At 40.2% G+C, this 23311-nt stretch overlaps 1 protein-coding gene across 1 annotated transcript in view; it reads left to right on the top strand.

Annotated features, from left to right (window-relative positions):
- Window positions 1-219: 219 nt before the first annotated feature.
- Window positions 220-23311, top strand: part of SAMSN1 (SAM domain, SH3 domain and nuclear localization signals 1) — a 38031-nt gene continuing 14939 nt past the window's right edge. The window contains exons 1-4 of the mRNA XM_080613239.1: window positions 220-281; window positions 19348-19419; window positions 19977-20132; window positions 22662-22782. Coding sequence (XP_080469365.1) covers window positions 225-281; window positions 19348-19419; window positions 19977-20132; window positions 22662-22782 — 406 coding nt within the window. The 5' untranslated portion in view covers window positions 220-224. The remainder of the gene's footprint in view (window positions 282-19347; window positions 19420-19976; window positions 20133-22661; window positions 22783-23311) is intronic.

The following is a 23311-nucleotide window of genomic DNA, read 5'->3' as shown; positions in this document are numbered from 1 at the left end:
CTCTCTTTCTTTTCCCTATAATTTCCTCCCTTCCTTCCTCACTCTCTCCACAAGCAAAGATTTCAGCTCACTCACCCATGCTGCAAAGCAGCTGCGTGAAGTCACATCCTGATAGAATAAGGAAGTGCATAACCAATGTATGCTCGTGTAGTACGCTTTGTTGTACTTAGTTTGGTTACAAGGTAGTAGCAGTTGCATTTCAGCTGGATAAAAGTGAATTAAAAATGTTGAAGAGAAAACCGTCCAATGTATCTGATAAGGAGAAAAGTCAAAAGCCAAAGGTAAGAATGTTGAGTTCTTATTGTCAATGAAAAATAACAGTTTTTAAAGGAGGATTTCTTTTTGAATCCTAGCTTCAGGATTTTCTGATGTTCTAGCAAGTGCCTCAGTGCTATAGTATCAGGAATCCACGTGTATATACTCACTTTATAATAGTAATGATCCATTTCAAGGAATCATCACTGTGAAACTGCTATAGCTGTACTAAAGAATCCTAGACTTTGTCTATTGTCATGTGTTCTGCATCAGTCTTTTAACAAAGGGGCTCACAAAAATTCCTTTGCTCCCTTTCATCTATGATAAACTGATGATGTCCCAAGAAACAGTGTGAGAATTGGTAAGGAATTATAAATGCTATTAAATTTGCTCCTTATATTAATTAATTTGCTTTTGCATCACCATAACCAAAGGAGGAGAGGGTACTTGGCAATCAGTGTTTGTCATCTTGACTTTTCTGGGAATGGTTATACTTTTAGCCTGAAAGAAATATTCTGAATAAATTGCCAATGGGCTACACTGGACACTTTCCATACTCTGGAATTGCAAGAAAGAGAGTGAGAGTTTTGCAAGATGCATAAGGATGTGTCCTGTGCTAGAAATCGATTTTCAGACCCTGGATTTGGTGCAAAATGACTTTTGTAAGTGTATTGCAAGCCTGAAGAGAAATGGCTACTGCTAGACCTGAGCACTTCAGTATCCGCCTCTACTTCAATTCATCAATGCTAAAAATTTAACTAAGAGATTAGAAAAGCTTTATAGTATATCTGTGTTTTCAGTAACTCAGTGTCTCCTAGTTTACAGACCCGTCTTCTCATTGTTTGGAAATACACCTCACTTAGTGACTTCTGGATCCTGAGAGATTGTTGCAGACACTATTCCAGCAGGAATGTCTTCTCTTTTTACACAGCATTGGCTTCTGTGTATTGTACTTGCAGTTTTAGACTCTAAAAATTAAAATTAGTATTTTTCCATGGATTTGAAACAATCTTGAATCCATTTTTGCACAGATTTCTTCTTAATCATTTCACTGGTTTGTATGGTATGTATTTTCTTCTGTTCGATCATAATACTGCCTCTTAATGACAAAGAAGTACTATAATTAATCTCCAATTACACTACAGGTTAAGCAAGAAATGACCAGGAGAGACTGTGGATGAGCTTTATTTTCCTGTCTGTTTAATATTTTAAAAAGCCAGTTTTGGTTACTCTCCTCTTCCAAAATAAGATCTTCTTTAATAGGCTGATTTCAGTTTTTTAAGTTTTTTTCTACACAGCTAGTTATTAATTCGTGAATGCACTCCATGTTATGGCATTGTGGCTTCTCATATATATATGTGTGTGTGTGTATATATATGTATGTATATATCATGTCATGGATTTGATTCACCATACGTGTAAAAGAGAGATAAAAAGTCTAACCACTTGACTGAGTGTCAAACCCACTGACTTTGCTGTGCTGACTTTATCTTATTGTAACTGTTCACAAAAATGGAAAGGCGTTGGTGAAGTGGCTCAGGATGTCTTTCTGCCTCAGTAATGTGCTTTGAAACAATTCACCTACGGCAGTCCCACTTTTGCAAAACATTTTGTAAGCTTTCCATGAGAACGCTCTTGCTGAATGTGCTATTCACAAAAAGGGCATGGAGGGAGGCAGCCCCATGTTGCACAGAATAGAAATCTTAGCTTGTTGTAGCATGTTTCAAAACGTGGAAGCAACACAAATACATAAGTTGCTTAATACAGAATGGGGTAACATGGGGCACAGGCCCTTACCTCCTACCAGAAGTTACAGGATTTCACAAGTGGCTTCCCTAGATCACTTCCTGGCTGCCCTGCTCTGCACAGGTACCTCCTCATACTTGCAAAGCAGGATGCCGTTGTCACTGTGGAGGTTTTGGGCTACCTCACCTTGCTTTTAGGCACCTTAGATGTCTCAGTGTCTCCAACACATCCATACAGGGCTGGCACGTGACCTATGGGAGAGCTATGTGGCCTGGCGTGTTGAGCGAAAATCAGTTTTGCAACCCTAGGCCCTCAAAGAGAACACCATAAGGATCTGTTTAAGTAACTGATTCTTAACCACAGTGACCAGTTGTCTCTATCACAATTGTATGAACTTCTGTGCATTAATTCAACTGTTTCACCAAGATTTTTTTTTTAATCCTTTTGGGTTTATTACTTTCTAATGTGAAGAATATCAATATCCAGTTATGCCTTTTGATAAGGATTAAGGAATACAATGCAAGACTGGTGTTAAAACCCTTCACGAGGCAATTTGTTCTCCCTATATAAAGCCTCTAGTAGTGGTGGGCAAATCAATGACCAGTGCAGGAATAATACAGATTTTCAGTATCCAACTGCCAGTTCTCTATGTGCAACGCATTTATTTTATTTATTACTGTGATGCTTAAGGAACTTGTGCAGATGCATTCGGTGCTACTCAGACAAAAAGTAGCATCTTACAACTCTTGGCATCTGATATGAAAATGTTGATACTATGCCATGAAATAATAATGTTGCTGTATAGCAGGATTTCTGTAGTGCTGCAGTCTTGCTAATAACTTCTTAGCATATCTGGCAGCTTTTGCATATGCATGGATATGCATATAGCTACTGAATGCATTGTATGTAAACTATAGAAATAAACATTCATTGTTGGGAAAAAGAAATCTACACCCAGTGTCACCTCAGACAAAATGGAGAGAGAAATGTGGGAGAAACACTTTCAGAAAATGTTGTGGAAGGATTCTGATACTTTGCCAATGTTTATTATTATAGCTGCACGTACTGCCATGGAACTCTACATTTATACCTTGTACATCAGCTGAGGACCCAAGTGGCTGAACTATAAAGGAAAAGTCCTAATGCTTAAAAATACCATGCTTAATATTGAAGAAATTCAGCCAAGTGATGGGCTAACCTCTCTATTTCAAGCCCATCTAATCTAATCTACCTGTCTATCCAGGACCTTAAGTGACTTTCTATCACATCAGACCCTGTGCACCTTCCATCAGGGCATCCTTCAAGAGGCAGCTCCCTCTCTGTGCTTCCTTTCAGTCTGCAGCTGCCCCTTTTTTTTCGAGTCAGACTAGACATGACTTGGTCTATATGGTGTAGCTGTCCTGAGCTGAAGTGTTATTTGTGGGCAGGTGAGGTCAAGCAAACTAGATCTTGCACCTGGCCCTGAGGTTTGTGGTCATGCTGATGGCTGGAATCAGCTCACTGCAGGGAGAGCACGTGTCTCATGCACTGTTGGTGTTTTAGTTGCAAAGCAGAAGAGTACTATAGCAAGTGGGGGGAAGGATGCTTTTCCTAGATGTGTTTCAGCTATGAGTTTGTGCAGTCTGCACCACCACTCCTTAAGAGAGCTGGGGAGGAGAACAGTTGACTCAGAGAATGAAAGAAAGACCCCTAAAATCAGCTGGATGTTAGCCCCTTTGGCCCTCATGACATTACAGATAAGTGTATGTGGGGAGTGGTAGGAAGCAAATATACAAAGATGATAAAAAAAAAAAAAAAAGCATTCTAAGAAATTATTCAGCATCAATTCTTCTTTTCTGTATATGCTTCAAGCAGCACCATATCCTGGCACCGTACAAATAAAACACCCTTAAAGCATTTTGTAGCTATTCTCCACTCCACTTCATACTGTTTTACACATTTGACCAGGTGCAGATGACAATGGAAGGTGCAAATAATCTGTAAAATATCACCACATTGTCTTGTCCACTTCACAGGAGGTAAAGTGCTGGGCAGAGTCTATTCCCTTCTCTCTCTCTCAGACTCCTACAGACACAGCAAACTTGAGAACTGCTTGATGATTCTTGGCTTTACTTCAAGCTGAAGCAAAGATGACTTCGTGCCATTTTTTCTGGCTTGACTGAAGGAAGTCTTGTGTCATTATTCTACATGACAGCTGATCTATGTTTATGCTAAAGGTTTGAGACGTTTTTGTTTCCTTATTCTGCTTCCAAATGTGCTTGGTGCTTGAATTCATCTTACTTCTGGTGTGTAAGACAACTCAGGGTCAATGCCTGTGCATTTTGTTTAGGCAAAAATATGTCCAAGCTTCTAATTAAATCAATATTCACTTACTTAGATGATAAACTATTATTTCTTTTCAGGGTTATGAGGACACAGTGGTAAATCCAATAGGAGGAAATATTTTAGTGTGCAACTTTGTTCCCTAGTACTATTTTATTCCAATAATTTTCCTTTTCATAAGCTTTAAATGAAACCCTGCCTTCACGTACATCAACACACATTTTTTGCCATAGACTTGACGCCAGGATTTCCCTTTTTTATATATTCTTCACAGGGGGCCTGATCCTGATTCTGAAAACACTTAATTAATTAGCAGTGACCCGCTTGACTTCAGTGGGGTTTGTCATCTGAGTAAAGTTTATTGCTTGCCTAACTTTTTGGAGCCTGTAATGCAGACATATGTTGTAAGCAATTTTTTTCTTAAACAGTGGCTTGTGAGTCTCCAATGGCGAACACTTGTTAAAAAAAAGAAAATAGAAAATAGGTAAAGCAAACCTGAACACCAAAAAAAAAGAATCAAGACATAATTAGATCTTCTGCAGGACAAGATCTGCAGCGAAGAGATTGCTCAGTGTTAATGGATATTAACTAGGATTTATCCTTGAGTAAGGAAAGTTGAGGGGTTTAATTTTATTTCAAAGTTAAAGACTGGTAGAGTTCTGAAAATAGCAAGTTTTATATTCTTTTCTTTCCCACTGAAATTTTGAGTGCATAATCAATAAACCACTGCTAAAATCATAGATGCTAATTTTCACAACCATGACTGAAATGATGTTCTTTTCCATTTGCATTTCATTCTAACAATGATGAGATGTGATGAGTTGATGATAAGCTGTTTTCACTGTACTGCCCGCTGTGCAAATTTATGCTTATAGGCAAAGATGACACATAGTTCTGTCATTAAAGGTCTTTACTGCATTGCCTCTTGAAGAAAGGCGTTTGTCAAAATTCATTTGAACTCTGTTAAATAAGCAAAAGTGGATGACAATATCTAGGAAGTAGTTTAAAGAGCCTGGTTTATAGTTGAAATACCTGTGGGCCTTTGTCAGAGAGAGTTCAGAGAAATTAAAAAAACGATACCTGTAATAACCATGTATGTGTAGAAGGGGAAAAAGGGGATTGCAGGTGACACTTCAGAAGGTGTTCCCTGTCTCCCCCAGGCTTCATAAAAACCTAGAAACTAGAACAAGTTTAGAGTTAACCTTGGGTTACTTCACTTGTGAGAGTGGAAGGCTCTACAGTAATATTACTTTTCCTCTTATCTCTGGTGGTTTTGGGTTTTTTTTTTCTTCATTTATATTACTATCTTGCTTCTTGATCATCAGACAAATTATTTGTTTTTTCAAAAGCAGTTTTAGAAAGTTCTTTGTGTCTTCACATATATGTTAGCAGATCGCTTGTAATAAGGTCTTGAAACATGAGGAATTTTGTTTTCTCACCAGAAAGTAAGGGTCCAGAGTCTTTGTGGGGAAAGAGCAGCCATTTCTCTCCTGCCACTTTCCAGAAGGCTGATTAAGATGACCAGACTCCACATTTTGATGTTCATGTCAATACACATGCTCACTGAGGGCTCACACAACTCTTCACTAGCTTGTGTGCCAAAGGAAAAAAAACCAACATCTGTGACCTGGTCCAGTCCTGGCTTATTTTGTGTGTTCCCTTGATTACAGCCCATTTAAAATTTTCACCAACTTTGTGCATAATTCAGTAACTTCTTGTTTCTTCCCTGCCTTGGTTTTCCTTCACTAGGCTTCAGTTCTTAATAGCGGAACATTTAAAAACAACTGAGAGCAAATTTCCTGAAAAGAACATTTTCCCATTAATATTAATTTTTCTTAATTTTTCAAATCTGGTTTGGTTCTATGTTTGTGTTCCTAAGCAAGCAAGAGCATTTCAAGAAGCAAGCCTGAGCCACCTTATCCAGCCATTTTTAGAAACTGGACCATCAACCGCATAATTTATAACTGTGCTCTCTGATAAATACTGTAGCACAATTACAAAGGTGACATAAATCAGAATTAGTTACCTTCTAATTCTTTAATTAGTTTCATAAACCAGTTGACTTACTTCAATATTGTGCCTCTAGGAAACCCAAAATACCCCAATCTAAACATTGCCCACGATACCTGTCATTGCTGGGAAAAAAGCAATAACTATGTATGGGCAGAAAAGGCAGAGGATGTGGCCTACGGTTTTCTGTAAGTTTCAACACTCTTCTAGTAATTTGTGTCATAGCATAAATCCAGAATGATGTTGTTATAAAGCCATCATTGGCAACCTTATATAAGCAATTTGTGGGTGGCTACAAACACTTCAGCCAAAAGAATCATCCCCTTGATGTGTGGGCAGAAACCCCTGGCAATACCCACTCCAGAAAAGGAAAAAAATAAAGTCTTCTGGGCCTCTGTAATCACAATATCCTTTAACCTTTATCTTCTGAAAGCTTGCAACAGAGACAGCAGAGTTACTTCAGTTGTTAGAAACAGTTATACTCCCTTCCACAAATTAGCAATGCCTGTGGTTTTGCTAGACATTTTGCTGCTTGGCACCAGGCTGCACATTATATATGCTCTCAATATTTAGCAAGTCATATGTCCTTTAAGCCACCCTTATGAAAAACTTCGTTTTATGTCTCAGATGAAGGTGTGCTGTACATGTGTTGATATTCCACAGGAAGATGAATAGGCAAAACCTATGTTTTTTCCAACTGAAATCTGCCCTATGTACCTGTCTGCTCTTACCATTCTAGCTTTTTATATCTTATTCCACCTACAGTGCATGCAAGAGCATGTTCTTACTTTTTTCTTCCCAAAATTGAGGCTAAAATTCCATGCTAGAAAAAAATCTGGAGATTTTTAACTGCTTCAGGGAAGCTGCTTATTTGACCATACATATTATATGCTGTACTGCCACTTTTTTCCCCATACCTCTTTGGTTTATTCCATGGACACACAGAAAGCTGGGTAACAAATTCCTCTGTACACAGTCTTCAGGCTGCTTAATTGCCAGTCATAACATCTACTGACGTCTTTCTGGTAAGCTTAATGTCAACAGCAAGGGGTCTGTCACCTCTAACCATCACCCAGCACTAAGGCTGAAAAACTCTCTGGGAAGACCTAGTGATCCACCTGCTGTTTTGCACCAATATGGCTTCTGGATAGGAGTTTTAGTCCCTTTCCTACTCTTTTATGTCTTCATCTCATTTATCATCTTCACAAGAAAAGCCAAGTAACCTCATAGAATCATAGAATAGTTAAGGTTGGAAAGGACCTTAAGATCATCTAGTTTCAACCTCCCTGCCATGGGCAGGGACACCTCACACACTAAACCATGTCACCCAAGGCCTCATCCAACCTGGCCTTGAACACTGCCAAGGATGGAGCACTGACAGCCTCCCTGGGCAACCCGTTCCAGTGCCTCAACACCCTCTCAGTAAAGAATTTCTTCCTTAGATCCAATCTAAACTTCCCCTGTTTAAGTTTGAACCCGTTACCCCTTGTCCTGTCACTACAGTCCCTGATGAAGAGTCCATCCCCAGCATCCTTGTAGGCCCCCTTCAGACACTGGAAGGCTGCTATGAGGTCTCCACGCAGCCTTCTCTTCTCCAGGCTGAACAGCCCCAACTTTCTCAGCCTATCTTCATACGGGAGGTGCTCCAGTCCCCTGATCATCCTCGTGGCCCTCCTCTGGACTTGTTCCAACAGTTCCATGTCCTTTTTATGTTGAGGACACCAGAACTGTACACAATACTCCAAGTGAGGTCTTACGAGAGCAGAGTAGAGGGGCAGGATCACCTCCTTCTACCTGCTGGTCACGCTCCTCTTGATGCAGCCCAGGATACGGTTGGCCTTCTGGGCTGCGAGCACACACTGAAGCCGGCTCATGTTCATTTTCTCATTGACCAACACCCTCAAGTCCTTCTCTGCAGGGCTGCTCTGAATCTCTTCTCTGCCCAACCTGTAGCTGTGCCTGGGATTGCTCCGACCCAGGTGCAGGACCTTGCACTTGGCATGGTTAAACTTCATAAGACCGGCATCAGCCCACCTCACAAGCGCGTCAAGGTCCCTCTGGATGGCATCCCTTCCCTCCAGCGTGTCAACTGAACCACACAGCTTGGTGTCATCGGCAAACTTGCTGAGGGTGCACTCAATCCCACTGTCCATGTCACCGACAAAGATGTTGAACAAGACCGGTCCCAACACCTATCCCTGAGGATTACCACTCATTACCGGTCTCCAGCTGGACATCGAGCCATTGACCACAACTCTTTGCGTGCGGCCATCCAGCCAGTTCTTTATCCACCGAGTGGTCCACCCATCAAATTGATGTCTCTCCAATTTAGAGATAAGGATGTCGTGTGGGACAGTATCGAACGCTTTGCACAAATCCAGGTAGATGACATCAGCTGCTCTGCCCCTGTCCATCAGTTTCGTAGCCCCATCATAGAAGGCCACCAAATTGGTCAGGCAGGATTTCCCCTTAGTGAAGCCATGCTGGCTGTCACCAACCACCTCCTTGTTTTTCATGTGCCTTAGCATGCCTTCCAGGAGAATCTGCTCCAAGATTTTGCCAGGCACAGAGGTGAGACTGACTGGTCTGTAATTCCCCGGGTCATCCATTTTTCCCTTCTTAAAAATCACACTCCTGTACTTGATTTCCATTGGATGCTGAATGATTACTTCCTTAAGAACTATAGGAAGTTCCTCTACTTCATTATGGTGACCTTATTCAGAAAGTGTGGTAGGTTTGCTGTTCTTCAAGGTGCATTGAAAGGCAAGTGCGACATAAGGTTACTGGAATACTTGAGTACTTGGCATTAGGTTTTTCTGCAGTGTTTCTCATGGCTTTTTCAGGAAGAAGAGAAGCAGTGGAGAAGTGCTATTCAGCCAGAAAACACAGAAAAGATATAGTGCAGTTTCATGCCTTCCCTCTACCATTATGTTTGAGATAGAGATGGAGCTTTGTCACTGACAGCCTGCAGCTCTGAGATAAAGAAATCAGCTTCACTTAGCAACAGCACAGCCAAAAGCAGATGTGTGAAGATGAGATGACAAAGTAGCCAAGACAGCTGAATGAGCTCATGCAGCTTGACTCTCTGCTGCCTTCACCTGTGCAAAGCAGATGCTGAGCTTTACCACTCATGAGTTGCTTTCACTTGCCTGTTTTTCTCTTACCGTTCTGCCCATCAGTCTCCTTTTTTAAGATCAGATGTTAAGTCCAAAAACCACTTCACAGAGCTGGAAAGGGGACGTGATTCACTGATGGATGAGCAGCTCAGAGCCTGTGTAGAGGTGTACGAAATGACTGATGACGGTAGAGCAGGCATTCAGCTCTAGTCACAAGTACAAAGCTCTTCTGATATCGTCTATTGGGATGTTACCATTATTTTATTCCTGTCTCTATAACAGAGCTTATATTTGCTTGATTAATTGTCTCTTGGTAATTGTGGTAAAATGTTTGAAAACTATGTGTTTGAGATTTTAGTTACTATCTGAAGGAACGGGAAGTGGCACCGTGTTCCTCCACATTCACGAAAGTTTAAAACCTTGAAGCTGGCACAATCCCCTTTGTAGTGACAGGTCAGATCTGAGTACGATTTGGAGTATGGACCTGAATTTGGGGTTCAAAGAACCCCTCAAAGCCCTCACTGCTGTCTGTGCCTCTGTGCTTCAACTACACATGATTTTTGTGGAGGTTATGGGAGCTGGAAAGGGATGAAAAGCTCAGTCTCAATTTTGCCATATGTCAGAATGAAAACGCAGCTCAAGGATCTAGTACATTTGTTTTTCATGAGATGAAACTGTAGCTTTCCACTGAGCTGTGATCACAATGACCCCATGCCACAGAGCTAATCAAACGGAAAGAGGGGAATTGATATGCCCATATCAGACTAGTACCATTTGCTGTGCCCAGTACTCCCAGTGAGCTGTTGATTATATTAATTCATTTCTGGTATAAAAGTGACAACAACAAAATCAGGACGCTATTTTGTCTTCAGACAAGTAGATACGTTTTTCCTACGATTGCAGTTATAGAACTCCTGCTACAAAGAAAAAGCAGAATCTAACACATCATCATTTCTGCGCTAGGAAGCATCATACACAGTGCTAAATGACAAGGAAACCCTGAGCTGGGAACATTCTTTCAGCTTCCGTACTGGTCCGAAACAAAAAGCTTACTGAATTTATTTTGTAAGTCCAGATTTCCAAGGAGCACATTTTAGATTTCCAGGCACATGTTGTGCAAGCATGTCCAGTTTTTTAAACCTGTGAGGCTGCAATGAAGTGCCAGTGTGCTTTCTTCAAATGGACAATAAGGATAATTTTGGCCCATGGATGGCAGTAAGACAACACTGCAACTCAGCCTTCTGACAAGGGAGGGTACATGAAGGGGAAAAAATGGTGACACTGCTCATCATTTTTAAGGACTCAAAAGTTAAAACACTGTAATGAGTATAGTCTTTTTTTTTTTTTTAATAGAAAATAATGTTAAAAAATTGACATATATATTTGATGAAACACGAAAATTCACAGTGACTGATGACAGATACTGCACTGAATTTTGCTTCTCTGCTGTAGTGCCTCTCCATTAAGGCAATTTCAGCTAATCTCACTATGGATTCATTAATCAAGTGTAGTCAGGATGTCTGAGGGGAGATAATGAGGGGGGAAAAATTGGCCTATTGTTTGGATCTTATTCTTCAGCTAGTTAGTTTGTTTACCATGCTCTGTAATATTTGTATCCCAATAAATAAGTTCCAGTCACAATTAGTTATCATAACAGATGACTAGCACATCTTTATTTACTTACAAGTTCAAAATTATTCCATAAATAGATCAATTATCTTTGTGTTCTCTTTACGCTGCAAGCCTATACAGATTTTCAGCCTGCAGGAACAGTTAACAGTGAAATGGAAACAAGGTGGATCAACAGCATTTTAAACTGTTCTTCCTTTTAGCTAAAGGTTCAAGCATCCATAGAGACAAAGTCCCTAATCCTACATCTTTTTCTCTAAGCACTAACAACCTAAATGCATACTGCAGTCTCAGCAGTCTCTTAGTGCCTTCCAAAATTTCTCCTCTAAAAAGCCTAAGAAAAGATTTGTTCATTATTTTACTCATGTTTTACTCATTTAGGATTACACACTGTATATCTGCCCCACATAAAGATGTCACTATATTACTTAAAAAAAAAAGTTGAGGTTCCAAGAGCCCGGTGGGTTGGAGACTGCTGAAGATAGGAATGTTTATAAGCTGTGTGATATTAACTGCAGCACTCAACCTCAGGTGACATAAAGCATGCAAAAAAGAACTTTCTGTCAGTTTTATTATTTCTAAAAAGGTTCCCCTTGAAAGAGAAGAGTGACCTTGCTCTGCTGAGCTGACATATGCCACTGAATTAATGGCTAAGCTTTGCTGTAGGGAAGCTTGCAGAAACATTACAACTCCAGTGGCTGAGTTTGCTGTGAACATTAATCAGGGGAACCAACATGATGTATCAAACACTCATTTAAAAGTAATAAAAACTCACTCTCTTTCTCTCCCCCTCCCCCAAGTTTCTTAGAATTAGCTTATTGTTGGTCATTACCTGTTGTCAAGGATAAGACTGCAGGACGGCAGTAAAACTTGTACAAGGGTTTACTAAAGTTTGCTTACTCTTCAGAAAAACCAAATGGGCCTTTGAGACGGTCAGATTTAACCGTTGCTTCAAGGTTATTTTTCAATCTTGTTTGCCTCTGGAAGGTCGTTTGAAGGAACACCTTCCACTGAAAATGTACCTCTCCCTAGCAAGGAATACAGAAGCTGCCTTTCATTCTCGGTGACTCCTTGGGAGCAGGACCATCTCCCATGTCACACATGAAAGAAGCATAGATAGGCAAGGATGCTTTTGCTGCCACTGAAATAACCACTGTAAATGATCTTGTATGGCTGTGGTACAATGGTTGAGTCTCAGAGGCTCTGAGCAAAGCCACTGTCACACCAGGGAGGACTATTTTCTGCCTACCCCCTGCTGCAATAAGCAGGCAAGTGTGCTGCAGTAGGCAGCTGTGGCCATTTCTCAGGCTTGCCAAAAGGAACAGGAAAGCCCTCAGGCATGCTGTGTGTCCCCTGCTATTCTGCGAGCAGTCTATGTATAGCAAGATGAGGCAGTAGGCTCCTTATCACCAGTTCTGCTCTTGCATAGAAGCATTCATGGTAATCACATTCCCACCTCTGCTGGGGCAGTACACTAGCTGCTCCATTCCGTATGTGCTAGGCAGACATGGGTTCCCTTTAAAAACTGAGCCCGTTAGGGGCTACTTGATTCTCAGCTCAACTTTGGACATAAATATATTTTTGTTTTCACTTAAAGCCTGCAAACACACGTGTGAGTAATTTCTCAAGAAATCCTTCTGAGCCCTGCAACCTTGACAGCACAGAGCATTACTAAAATTGTGCTGTATAAGGAAATTACTTAAACTGAAACAAGGTGATTCTTTTTTAAAATATGAGAATTCATCTGTGAATGCATCGTTTGGAGACGAGAAAGTTTCAGGAGAGGAAAGATGTTGGTATTTAAGAGATTAAAGATCAAAGCCTTCAATGCTTACATAGTGTTTAGCCAGTCTTTATTCAGTCAGCACTCCCCTTTGCTGCAGTTACAGTTCTGTAGAGGGTGGGTTTTCAGGCTTGCTCCTCGATGTTTCTGCCCATGTGTAAGTGAAGGGTAAAAAAAATACCAGGGAGGTAGAAGTGCCCATCATGCCAAGTCCTTAACTGTCATGTTCGTAGCTCCTCTGAGTTTGTCACACATCCTTAACCTTCTTTTAAAGTCATTTTCTGCTCATGGTTTTGTGTGCCACTGAAAGTCACTTTTAATTAAATGTCATATAAATAATAAAGTCTTAATTACATAATTATTGCAGATACCTGCATGCACACTCCCAGTATAGGACAGACTGCCAGAGGAGCACTTGGAGTGACTTTTCTCACTAGGAACTGAAAGTGCTCTGCAGCAACTGGGCAGGAACGATGGTGCTCAAAATTCAGGGTCAATGTGCATTTAAAGAAAAAGGAATCAGCTTCCTCCCCCCTTGCACATTTTGCACCACTCCATTTTAAAAAGCTTTCTTAGCGTTAACATCTACGCTTCTTAAATTGCTTCTTTATTTAGTTCCTCACAAACTTGTTAATCAACACAGCACGTTTTTTGCCAGATGAAATTGCCTTTTTGCTCAGACTTCCTATGTGGCTTGCCCCTTCCTGAGGAAGACTTACAGACCTTGCAAACCACCTCACCCTCATTTAACTTCATGAACGGTAGCTTCCCGCTTCTTGTCAGCTGCATCGGTGTGTACCCTGTGCGAGGTGCCCTTTGAAAGCAGCCAAGAAGTGAGTTTCTAGTGGAAACTCTGACGTGCAAGCTGGGTTATCGGGAACTACGTGCTTCATGTCAGCATTGCTTCAGGCTTGAGAGACCAAGCCTGGTACCAGGTAGAGGTGCTGATATAACAGTTGCTTAGTGTTTACTTTGGAGAGTGAAGTTTGTTGGCCTGGACGAGTGTTAAGTATGATTAACTTGTTATTATGCACAGCTTTTCTTTTCCAGTCATTTTCCGTCATTAAAATTAGCGTACTTGCTCTGAGGCTTCATGGTGGAAGTTATGTTCAAAGACCACTTTGCTCCCTTCTCTCCCCACCTCCATGTAGTTACTGAATAGCCGACCACGATAGCAACCAGTCTTTTATAGAGTAATTTTTAAGCCAGTTAAAAATGCCATTTCAGTAGATTGCCCTATTTGAGTTCGCAAGAACAAGCTGTATCTTTTTTATTGCTTTTGACTGGCGATGTGCAAGGTTTTTAGGCCATGTTTCGTGTGGGCTGTAAAATTATATTAATATCTTGGTTAGTGGTCAGAAGTCCTATATGTATAACTAATGTGTAAATAGGAAAAAAATCCCTGAGGTACAGAGGTCATGATGTCTTCTGGTTTTTCTGGCTTTTTTATTAATCTTTGGAGAGTTACTAAATCTAGTATGCAAATTCTCATTCTTTATACAAAAGTGAGGGGGGCTTTGTTGTTTATGTTTTTTCATGGTTCATCCCAAAACTAAAAATTGCTATCTTGCCTTCTGGGAAAGTAGGAGACAGTTTCTTTGATTATTCATGCAAGATAAGCTACCAGACTCACAATATTCATCCCTACTTTGGTAGCTCTTTACTTCATTCTCAGAGTAGTCTCCTCTGTCTGAAGGGAGTAGAAGCATCAGAGAAATTAATCAGACCTTGAGCTCCACTTATCTCCATTGATCAAAGCAGCAAGCACAGAGTGTCCTCCTGGGAGCTGCTGTGGCTTCTTCCAAGGAGAGAGGGAAGAATAAGTGTCTGTGGCAGGCAAGGAAATTGGGCAACATGCTGAGCTCCCTTTTTGCTACTCCCAGTGACCACATTTGCCTCTATAAAGCTTACATGGTCTGGGTAGTCAAAGGATGAATGGAAGCTAAAAATGAGAATGCATGGAGGAATTTGAAGAGATTAACTTGTGCAAGAGTGTCAGTACAAAGCCATTTCATCATGCTGGACTTAAAAGCTGTTTTGAATAGGACTTGAAGCAAAACATAATGAGCCGGAATTTCTCACAGCAGGGAACCAAATCTCTGAGCAGGAAAATATGAGATTAATATCACCCATAATGATTGTTTAGCAAGCTAACTGCTGTCAGCTTTGGCTCAAACATTGTCTTGAGACATGGAGAAGCTCTGACTAATTTATCGTAGGAACTAACTGACTTCTTCTATGATATGCCCTACAAAGAAAGAAGTTTTGTAACAGAAAGACAAGGATTGAAGAACCTCTTCTTGTTGTTTTTCTACTTGTATGCCATACCATTTTCTGGGGAAAATGTTAGTCTATTTACAGACAAACCAGGTCACCAACTACAGACTGTCCAAATTAAAATCAACAGCAATTATATAGTGCTTACCACTTGAAAATGATAATTTAAAGTTCAGGGATTTTGGAGAATTGAAGATACAGAAAAAAATGGAAGAAGGATATAAACAATGCTGGAAAAATATGTATGATATTTTCTATTATGCTAATTTGGTATACCAAAGGGGAAGGGATCAAAGTTAATGCATTGATTTGTAGTAATTATCTGATCAGTCCTTGTGTGGGAACATAGAAGTGTTTCTCCCCTGCCCATTCTTCCATTATATTTTACTGAGCAAATTTGTATTTGCTTAACGTATCCATTGGTAGCTCTTGCATGAATCCAGCCAGAAAAATCACTTAACTTTATAGGACATTGAATCCCGGTATCAAAAGTCAATAGCATATTTTCTCTTAGTAGCTTTGCATTTACTTTAAAAGCTTCCCTTCACCTGGAAATAAGGCCTGTCCATATCTTCACAAAGTAGGTGTTCCCTGACACTAATGCAGTGACTGACACTACAGAAAGTAATAGTCCTGTTCGCTGTGCAGCCCAAAGCTCCTAAATCTGCTTTTTGTTATCAGTATAATGGGGTTGAATACATTTTTAAAAGGTGGTAGCTATTGATTACTTAATGGAAAAAGTTAGTATAGAGAATTGCTGAAGCAGCCCTATTTAGTGCTCTCTAGTGCAACAAGACCATTATCTAGAATAGTGGAAATCATCCTGTAACCCTTATTAATATTTAATAGGGATGAAGCAACAGTGAAGTAACTACAAAATAGCCCAAGGCTTCTGCACATGTAGGATATAAGGTTGTTTCAAGGGTCGAAAAAGAATAACTGATTTCCCTGTACTCAAACTGTTTATAGGTAAGACCAACAATAAACAATGTTTTTCCTCTTGTTCCTTTTAAAGTATTTGCAGCACATCTGCAGTTTAATATACAGCTATTCCTAATAGACATCTTGAAGTGATTGAATGCAACAGAAAGGTCAGTGTATGTTTAGAGATCACTGTGTGAGACTGTTTTATACTTTCCTAATATTGCTGTGAATCCCAGCCTCACTCTTTCTGTCCCTCCCGCTCCATGCTGCAGGGCACATTTGGCTGAGTTGACAAGCCAGTGAAAGGTGTTAATCCTGTCTAATAGAACCATAATCCTTGGGGCTGTGTTTTTATATCATACTATTGAGCTAACCCCTTGTCACAGGATATTGTTCATCTACTTAATAGCAAAGTTCTTTATGGGAATTTTAGATAAAATAAAGTTCACAATCCAAGCTGTCCTTTTCAGTTTCACAAGGTAAAAACAAACAAACAAACCACAATGTTTAGCCAACAGAGATTTTCTGGGAGATTACAATCAATTAAGAGAAGAGCTGTGTGATTTTTTTCTTTTCTTCCTTCCCTCCCCCTTCCCCTCAGTGTATAGTAAATGTCATTTTACTTGTCCAAAAATATTCACAAATCTGGGCCAGCTTCTTCAAATAACCTTTGTCTAGAAATATTTTTCAGGTTGGTTATGCCCAAAAATACAGTTTAAAAAAAAATAAAAAATAAAAATTCTTTTTCTCTTCAACTGCAGTGCTTAGAACATGGACCCAAAATTCCATCTTTCCTATTCCATGTAGCTGTTCTCAGGCATCTCCCACTGCTTTGTCCAGACTAAGATTTTTTTTCTTTTTTGGAGGGGGGGGTGGTGGTGCTGGTTAATAAATAAGTGTGAGAAAACAGGGAAATGAAACAGCGAGGAGCTTTTATTTTCAGTCGTTCCAGAGGCTGATCATTTTCTTTTTCTCAAATGGAGATTTTAAGGCAAAGTATTTTCACATGGTTTCCCATAGCTTTTCTTTGTCATTTTTTTTTTCCTCTGCAAACTGTTTTTTGTTTAAAAGTGACTGTGTGTAAAGGATAAAGGCACTAATATGCGTAGAAACCCTATGATTTATAAACAGAGACAGAATAACAGGGCGTCTTTCCTGGGTGCAAATACACAGGAGAGGCGTGTGTGTGCTCCGCATAGCTGGCATCATTTTGATGAACTTCCTTAAGATCATGGTTGTGAAGCCTGAATGTCACCTCGTCACCCCGTGCAGCATCAGGGGCCTGACACTTACTGATGAGCCCCACAGACAGCTAACTGCTGCCAGGAAAGAAGAGCTTAAGGAGACCAAGCAGCATCAGCAGCTTGGTAGCTGTGGGCAGAACAGGCACAGGGCTGCACCAGCACTCAGAAACTTGCCAGCAGCTGAAATCATTACTTAGGTCTTGGCTCAAGCTCATCATTGGTTTTCCAGCTGTTCAGAGGATGACACTCCAGTAGCATTACTGACCCTGCCACTTCGGTAGGGAACAGGAGGATGGGTGCAGCAAGGGCTGTGTTCCCCACAGTGCTTGATATTTGAGCAGTTCTGCTTGTCTTACCATCACTGAGAGCTTTAGCTTCTCTGGAGGCAGGCTCATGCCAACATTAAGTGTGTCTGCAATGCTAAGGCAGGCAATGGGACTGGCTATTAAACCAGTCCTTTTCTCTTCCTCTTTTATTGCCTGAAAGGATGATGTACCTCAGCTGCATCTGAGGCTACCTAATGGAAATTCTTGCCTGGTGGAGAAGATTGGACAGCTATAATGGTAGAGCAGAGCCAGGAGCTTTCAGGGCTGTTTGAGGCTTATGGTGTTCCCAGATGAAGAGTGAAAGGAGGTAGCTGGAGATGTCAGGGGAAGGGGGCACAACGGGTATTTTAGGAACCTGGAGGAGGAGAGATGAAAAGATGGCTCATATGGCTGCGGGGGGGCAGGAAGAAAGCAATAGAGCAAGGAACTGATTTGGCTGAAATCATGTGGGCAAGGCAAATAGATTAATAAATACAGGAAAACCTGTTGTCGAGTAGTCTGAAATCACTTATTAGCTCATTCAGGATGTATTTATTTTGTGCTTTTCTATTTAGTTCAGTGGGGTTGTTTTCTCCAGAGGGGATTTTGAATACTCAGAAATCTACTGTGATGTTATTGCATGCTATATAATAGTAAACTCTGCTCAAGAACTCTGAAACTGCATTAATAGAATTTCACTTAGTAGTGAAGAGTGAAAAACTTTTTAAAAAAAGGTGTTGCTCTGGATTTAGCTTTGAGTATTGGTGAAGATATAGAAACAAGCTCTTAAAGACACTGTAGAGTGGATAAATGTTCGAATTCTGGCTGTTATTAAGACCACGCTTCCAGGGACTTATGACTTGCCATCAATGCCAATGTTATGCAGTTTTCCACCCTGGCCAGCACAGTGTCAGACAACTCTGCCTGGACATGTCTGGCAGGTATTTCTGGCTGATCCTTCTCACAAAAATCTGCTGTGCCACTTCCCTCCTTCCCATATCACTTCTCTGTGTGCAGAAAGGGAAAAAATGAGTTAAAAGCAATCCATTCACAGTCTCTTAATGCACAGCCCAGGTGGTACAGCCTTTCTTATGTTAAGCAAAGCTGTGGCACAGGGAAAAATTGTATCTATTTATGTTTAAAAATCAGGTTTTTGAATTGGAGGACTGGGAAGGAAAACATGAGGCCGGCCTGAATATTCTGTTACTTACTTGCTTCACAATGTATGCACTTTGGATAAATGTATTCATAATCCTTGGCAGTCCCTGCTGATTCCTGTTGGTAAAGAACCATAAACACTCTCCCCAGCTGTGAAAGTAAACTGTATAAATTGCCACAGTTTAAACCACCATTACCAACTCTATAGCTTGTATAATATTTATGGAAACACCTTTTTTTTTCTATGTTTATGAATGGCTGTCTTACCTAGAAGTAACTCATAGATACCTGTATGTAAGTAATGTGAAACTGATGTAGAAGAACTCATAATGTACCTAATTAGTTTTAGAAGCAGTATTGTTTTTCTTATTCTTTTCATTGATTCTGGCTGTACAGTCATTTTTTTTTCCACCTATAGTCACCTCCTAGTCTGTTTCTAGCTGGATGTAGCCATCCATGGTCCACTGACCTGGGAGGAATTTTTAACACAAACAGGTGACTTGGCAGTTGTATTTAAGTCTTGATAACAGATCAAAACACCATCCGTGAGTCAAGGTTTGTCTTCTTTTTTTTCACAGCGCACAAGCAGCTTTGGCAGCTTTGACCGTTTCAGGCATCACTCGATATCAAAGACAGATGATTCAGCTGAGGTCTGTATAAAACAAAGTTTCACTTCCTTCAGTTCTCTTTTCCATGACAGCTATGTGAAACCACAGGGAAAATACTGTGTGAATTTTATGCTGGTGAGAACTTTGCTTGTGCACCTGGATCTGTCTGGGTGATTGAGTCCTTGCTGACATGAACAAGAGAATCACACCTAAACTTTGGTACTTTGATGTGAAGATTACAAACAACTTTTTAAAGAGACAAAAGTACACTTCAGGTTGGTGATGCCCAAGGTAACTGGCATGTGTATGCAACCCACAGATGTGCCATTTCTGTTTTCAAGACCCCGGCAAAAATCCTTTCAACTGTTATTTGGATTAAGGAAAATAACCAATGGGAAACAACATCTTCTAGCATCAAATATTTTTTCTTTCTGTCATTCACACAGGCAGTGGTGTGCTGCAAACCTGTTTAGGCACATTGATTCCCCAGGAAAATGGCTATGACTAACTTTTGTCAATATTTCCCTGTAATTCCTATTCTACTAGACTGAATTTCATTTTCATGATGAGTTGTCGCTTACTTTTTTGTTTCAAATCAGATATCTGAGCTGGAGACTATAAGTGACGTTGGAGAAGGAGTACAAGCTAAAGCAGCAAATAATGGAGGAAGTTTGGGTAAGAAGATGAGAGCCATTTCCCTTACCATGAAGAAAAAGATGGGTAAAAAGTACACCAAGGCACTCTCTGAGGAGATGGTAAATACAGCTTAAGAATCTTGTGTTTGATGCTAACACGTGTGAAGTAAAAATGTTATGTGCATTTCTTCCTATTCACATTTCAATTGTCATTAGTTATGACAATCCATAAGGACATAGTAACACATCCTGAATTAAAGCAGCTTTTGGTGTGTACTCTTTGTTTCATGTGAATGTTAATGTAAACACATATGCGCTGATAAAGCTGGTTCAGCAGAGAAGGTACATAGAGACCTCATAGCAGCCTCCCAGTATCTGAAGGGGACCTAAAAGGATGCTGGGGAGAGACCCTTCATCAGGGACGGTAGCAATAGGACAAGGGGCAACGGGTTTAAAACCTCAACAGGGGAAGTTCAGGTTAGATATAAGGAAGAAGTTCTTTACTGTGAGGGTGCTGAGGCATTGGAACAGGTTGCTCACAGAAGTGGTAAATGCTCCATTGCTGGCAGTGTTCAAGGCCAGGTTGGACAGAGCCTTGGGCATCCTGGTCTAGTGTGAGGTGTCCCTGCCCATGGCAGGGGGGTTGGAACTAGATGATCTTAAGGTCCTTTCCAACCCAAACCATTCTATGATTCTATGATTCTATATAAAATTACAACTTCACACAGTAAGGGACCAAGATAGAGTTAGGAGGACATAAACATAGGAGTTTTACATCATTTAATTCTGCTTTTTCATCAAGGAGCACTTGTATAAGCATCACAAAAAAAATCTCCTGATATGGACACAAGGGAGTAATGGATGAACCCCACTGTTAATCTGATCCTCAACCTGTACAAAATGCTTCATTAGAAGAATTTATGTTTCAATACAAGAATTACTTCCAAAGTCCATTTTGTGGAGGTCAGCTAGCATCCTAGAGCATGACAACTCATATGCCTTATCGGCTTTTACCTTATCTAATCTTAGTGAACTTATCTTTATTAAACATAAAAAAATATTTCACACACTGCAAACCCTATTTTCTCAATATGTTGTGTCAGTGAGTTCCAAATGTTAGAAAAACAGAAGGGAAAAGGACTTGTCATTCTTAATCATCCTAAAAAATCTAGCTAGTCTGCATCCTATTTCACACACGTCAATATCAAATAAACTGGAAAAGTAAATAGAAACTTCACAAGTGGAAAATAGTGTTTCACAGGATATATTTGAGCAGTTTTTGGAGGTCAAAGACAAGGACTCCTATTCCATTGCTTTCCATTTTTGGCTAAAATTTAAGAGGTTGCAATTTATTTATTTTTTTTTTTTATTATAAGAAAAATCAAAATTCCAGCATTTACCTTCTGTACATCTAAAACATCGGTTCACACGACAGAAAGTCAATAAATTGTCTGGTTGGACACACATGTAGCATGATCTTCATTCCTGCAGGAGATGATGACAATCAATACCAGCCCACTGATTAATCTATGGCTTACACTGCTGACTGGTGTAACAAACACTGCCCTTGTTGAAAACCAACATAGTCTTTCATTTCAATGCTATGCCTTAGATGTACCTGAATGGGTCTCTATTTCATACATGCACTGCCATCTTTGCTTGATTTCATCAGCCAACTGATGAGTAAATAATATTTCCCAAAATATTAACGTAACATCTCAAGTACTGCAGAATGTTTCAGTTGTATGAGGATATCGCACATACTGACAGTGTGATGAAGTCTACGGAGAAATTCTTCCTCTGAAATCTCATTATTATTTCATTTCACTGTTACATCATCCCTTAAGTTACCTGCAACTAAAAATATGGATCTTATTGTTTTGAATAGGCTGTGATTCCTGAGGTGTGAATTAATGTTATAAACTCAAGGGGTTCATTCTCTTACACTATCAGATTTTGTGAGAGAAACATGCATCTGTTAATTCTGAAATGCACTGGATTTTGAAGTAAATGTGTAGGTTGGGCAACGTGGTGAGCATGGTGCTAGAACACACCAATGGCTTACTCTGGAAGCTCTCTGTGTGCAAGCTGTCTCTGAAACACCCTGGCTGAGGTGCCAGCCTGCTGTCAAAAGCCTCTGATTTTCAGAAGTTCAACACACAACATCAGCTAGCACTTCACCGTGTGCTTTCAGACTTAAACTTTGTATTTCCTCCTCTGAGACAATCAGAAAAAACACCTTATCTGGTTACCTGTGAATTTCCCATTCACAAACAGCCTTTGTCTCTGCTGTGGTATATCGGAGTCTTCTGAGACAGAGTCAGTTTAGCTGTGTGAGTGAGAGTGGAATGAAGTGAGAGAGGAAAAGGGGAGGTAGGTGATTTCTCCAAGGTCATAAAGAGCTAGAGGTGGTGCTGGGCATCCTTAGTACCAAGGATGCATCAACTTCTAAAATGCTTTTACTCATAAAGTGTTTCTTATACTTACGTATCATTATACTTAATAAAGTATAATGTCCTTAAAGTATAAAAGTTCTTACTTAATAAAGTATAATGATGAGTTAATCTCCAACGATGATTTAAAAGAAAAAGCCAAATATTTCTCTAAAATATATCTCTTGATGGTGAACTTATGATTTTTGCATTAAAGAATGAAGAAGGAAAAGATGACAGTGATCCTGGTGGTGGAATACACACTGAGAAGGTCTCCCTAAAAGCCAGCGACTCTATGGAAAGTCTCTATAGTCTGAACAGTGGCCAGAGCTCATCTAGTAAGTACAAGATATCCATACTTCTTATTCAGCCACTGGATCAATACTATTATTGTTTAAGTCTGAGTTATCAGAGCTGGTGATTAAAAATGTAATGGTAGAGAGTTCTTCAGTTTGGCAGACAAAAACATGATTTGATTAAATGGGTGGCAGGTAGGGTAGATTGCCAATCTCCAGAAATAAGCTGAGTGTTTTTAAGAATGGAAATATTAACTGAAGTAAAAAAAAATAAATAAAATAACATGGATTACAGGGTATGTTGCTGGTATATATGCCATAAATTCTGGGGAGTTATCACTGCTATGGTGCTGGCTCCCAGTCACCAGGAGCAGCCGCACAAACACCCTCTCTGGGAGCAGTGGCTGTGAGTTCATCCTTTGCCCTGCAGATGTGAGGCAGACAGAGTGAGAGGTCTCCCTGAGATGGTGGGTGGTGGGGGCCTGACCTAGCAGCTTCAAGTTATGATGCAGAGACAGAGCCTGCTTCCCCACAAACCCACTGAAAACCCTCACCCAACAGGGTTATCTCA

Source organism: Psittacula echo (assembly GCF_963264785.1).
Source record: "Psittacula echo genome assembly, chromosome: 3".
Classification (NCBI taxonomy): Eukaryota; Metazoa; Chordata; class Aves; order Psittaciformes; family Psittacidae; genus Psittacula; species Psittacula echo.
The sequence above is the reverse complement of the archived record's forward strand: the minus strand, read 5'-3'. Positions and strand labels throughout refer to the sequence as shown.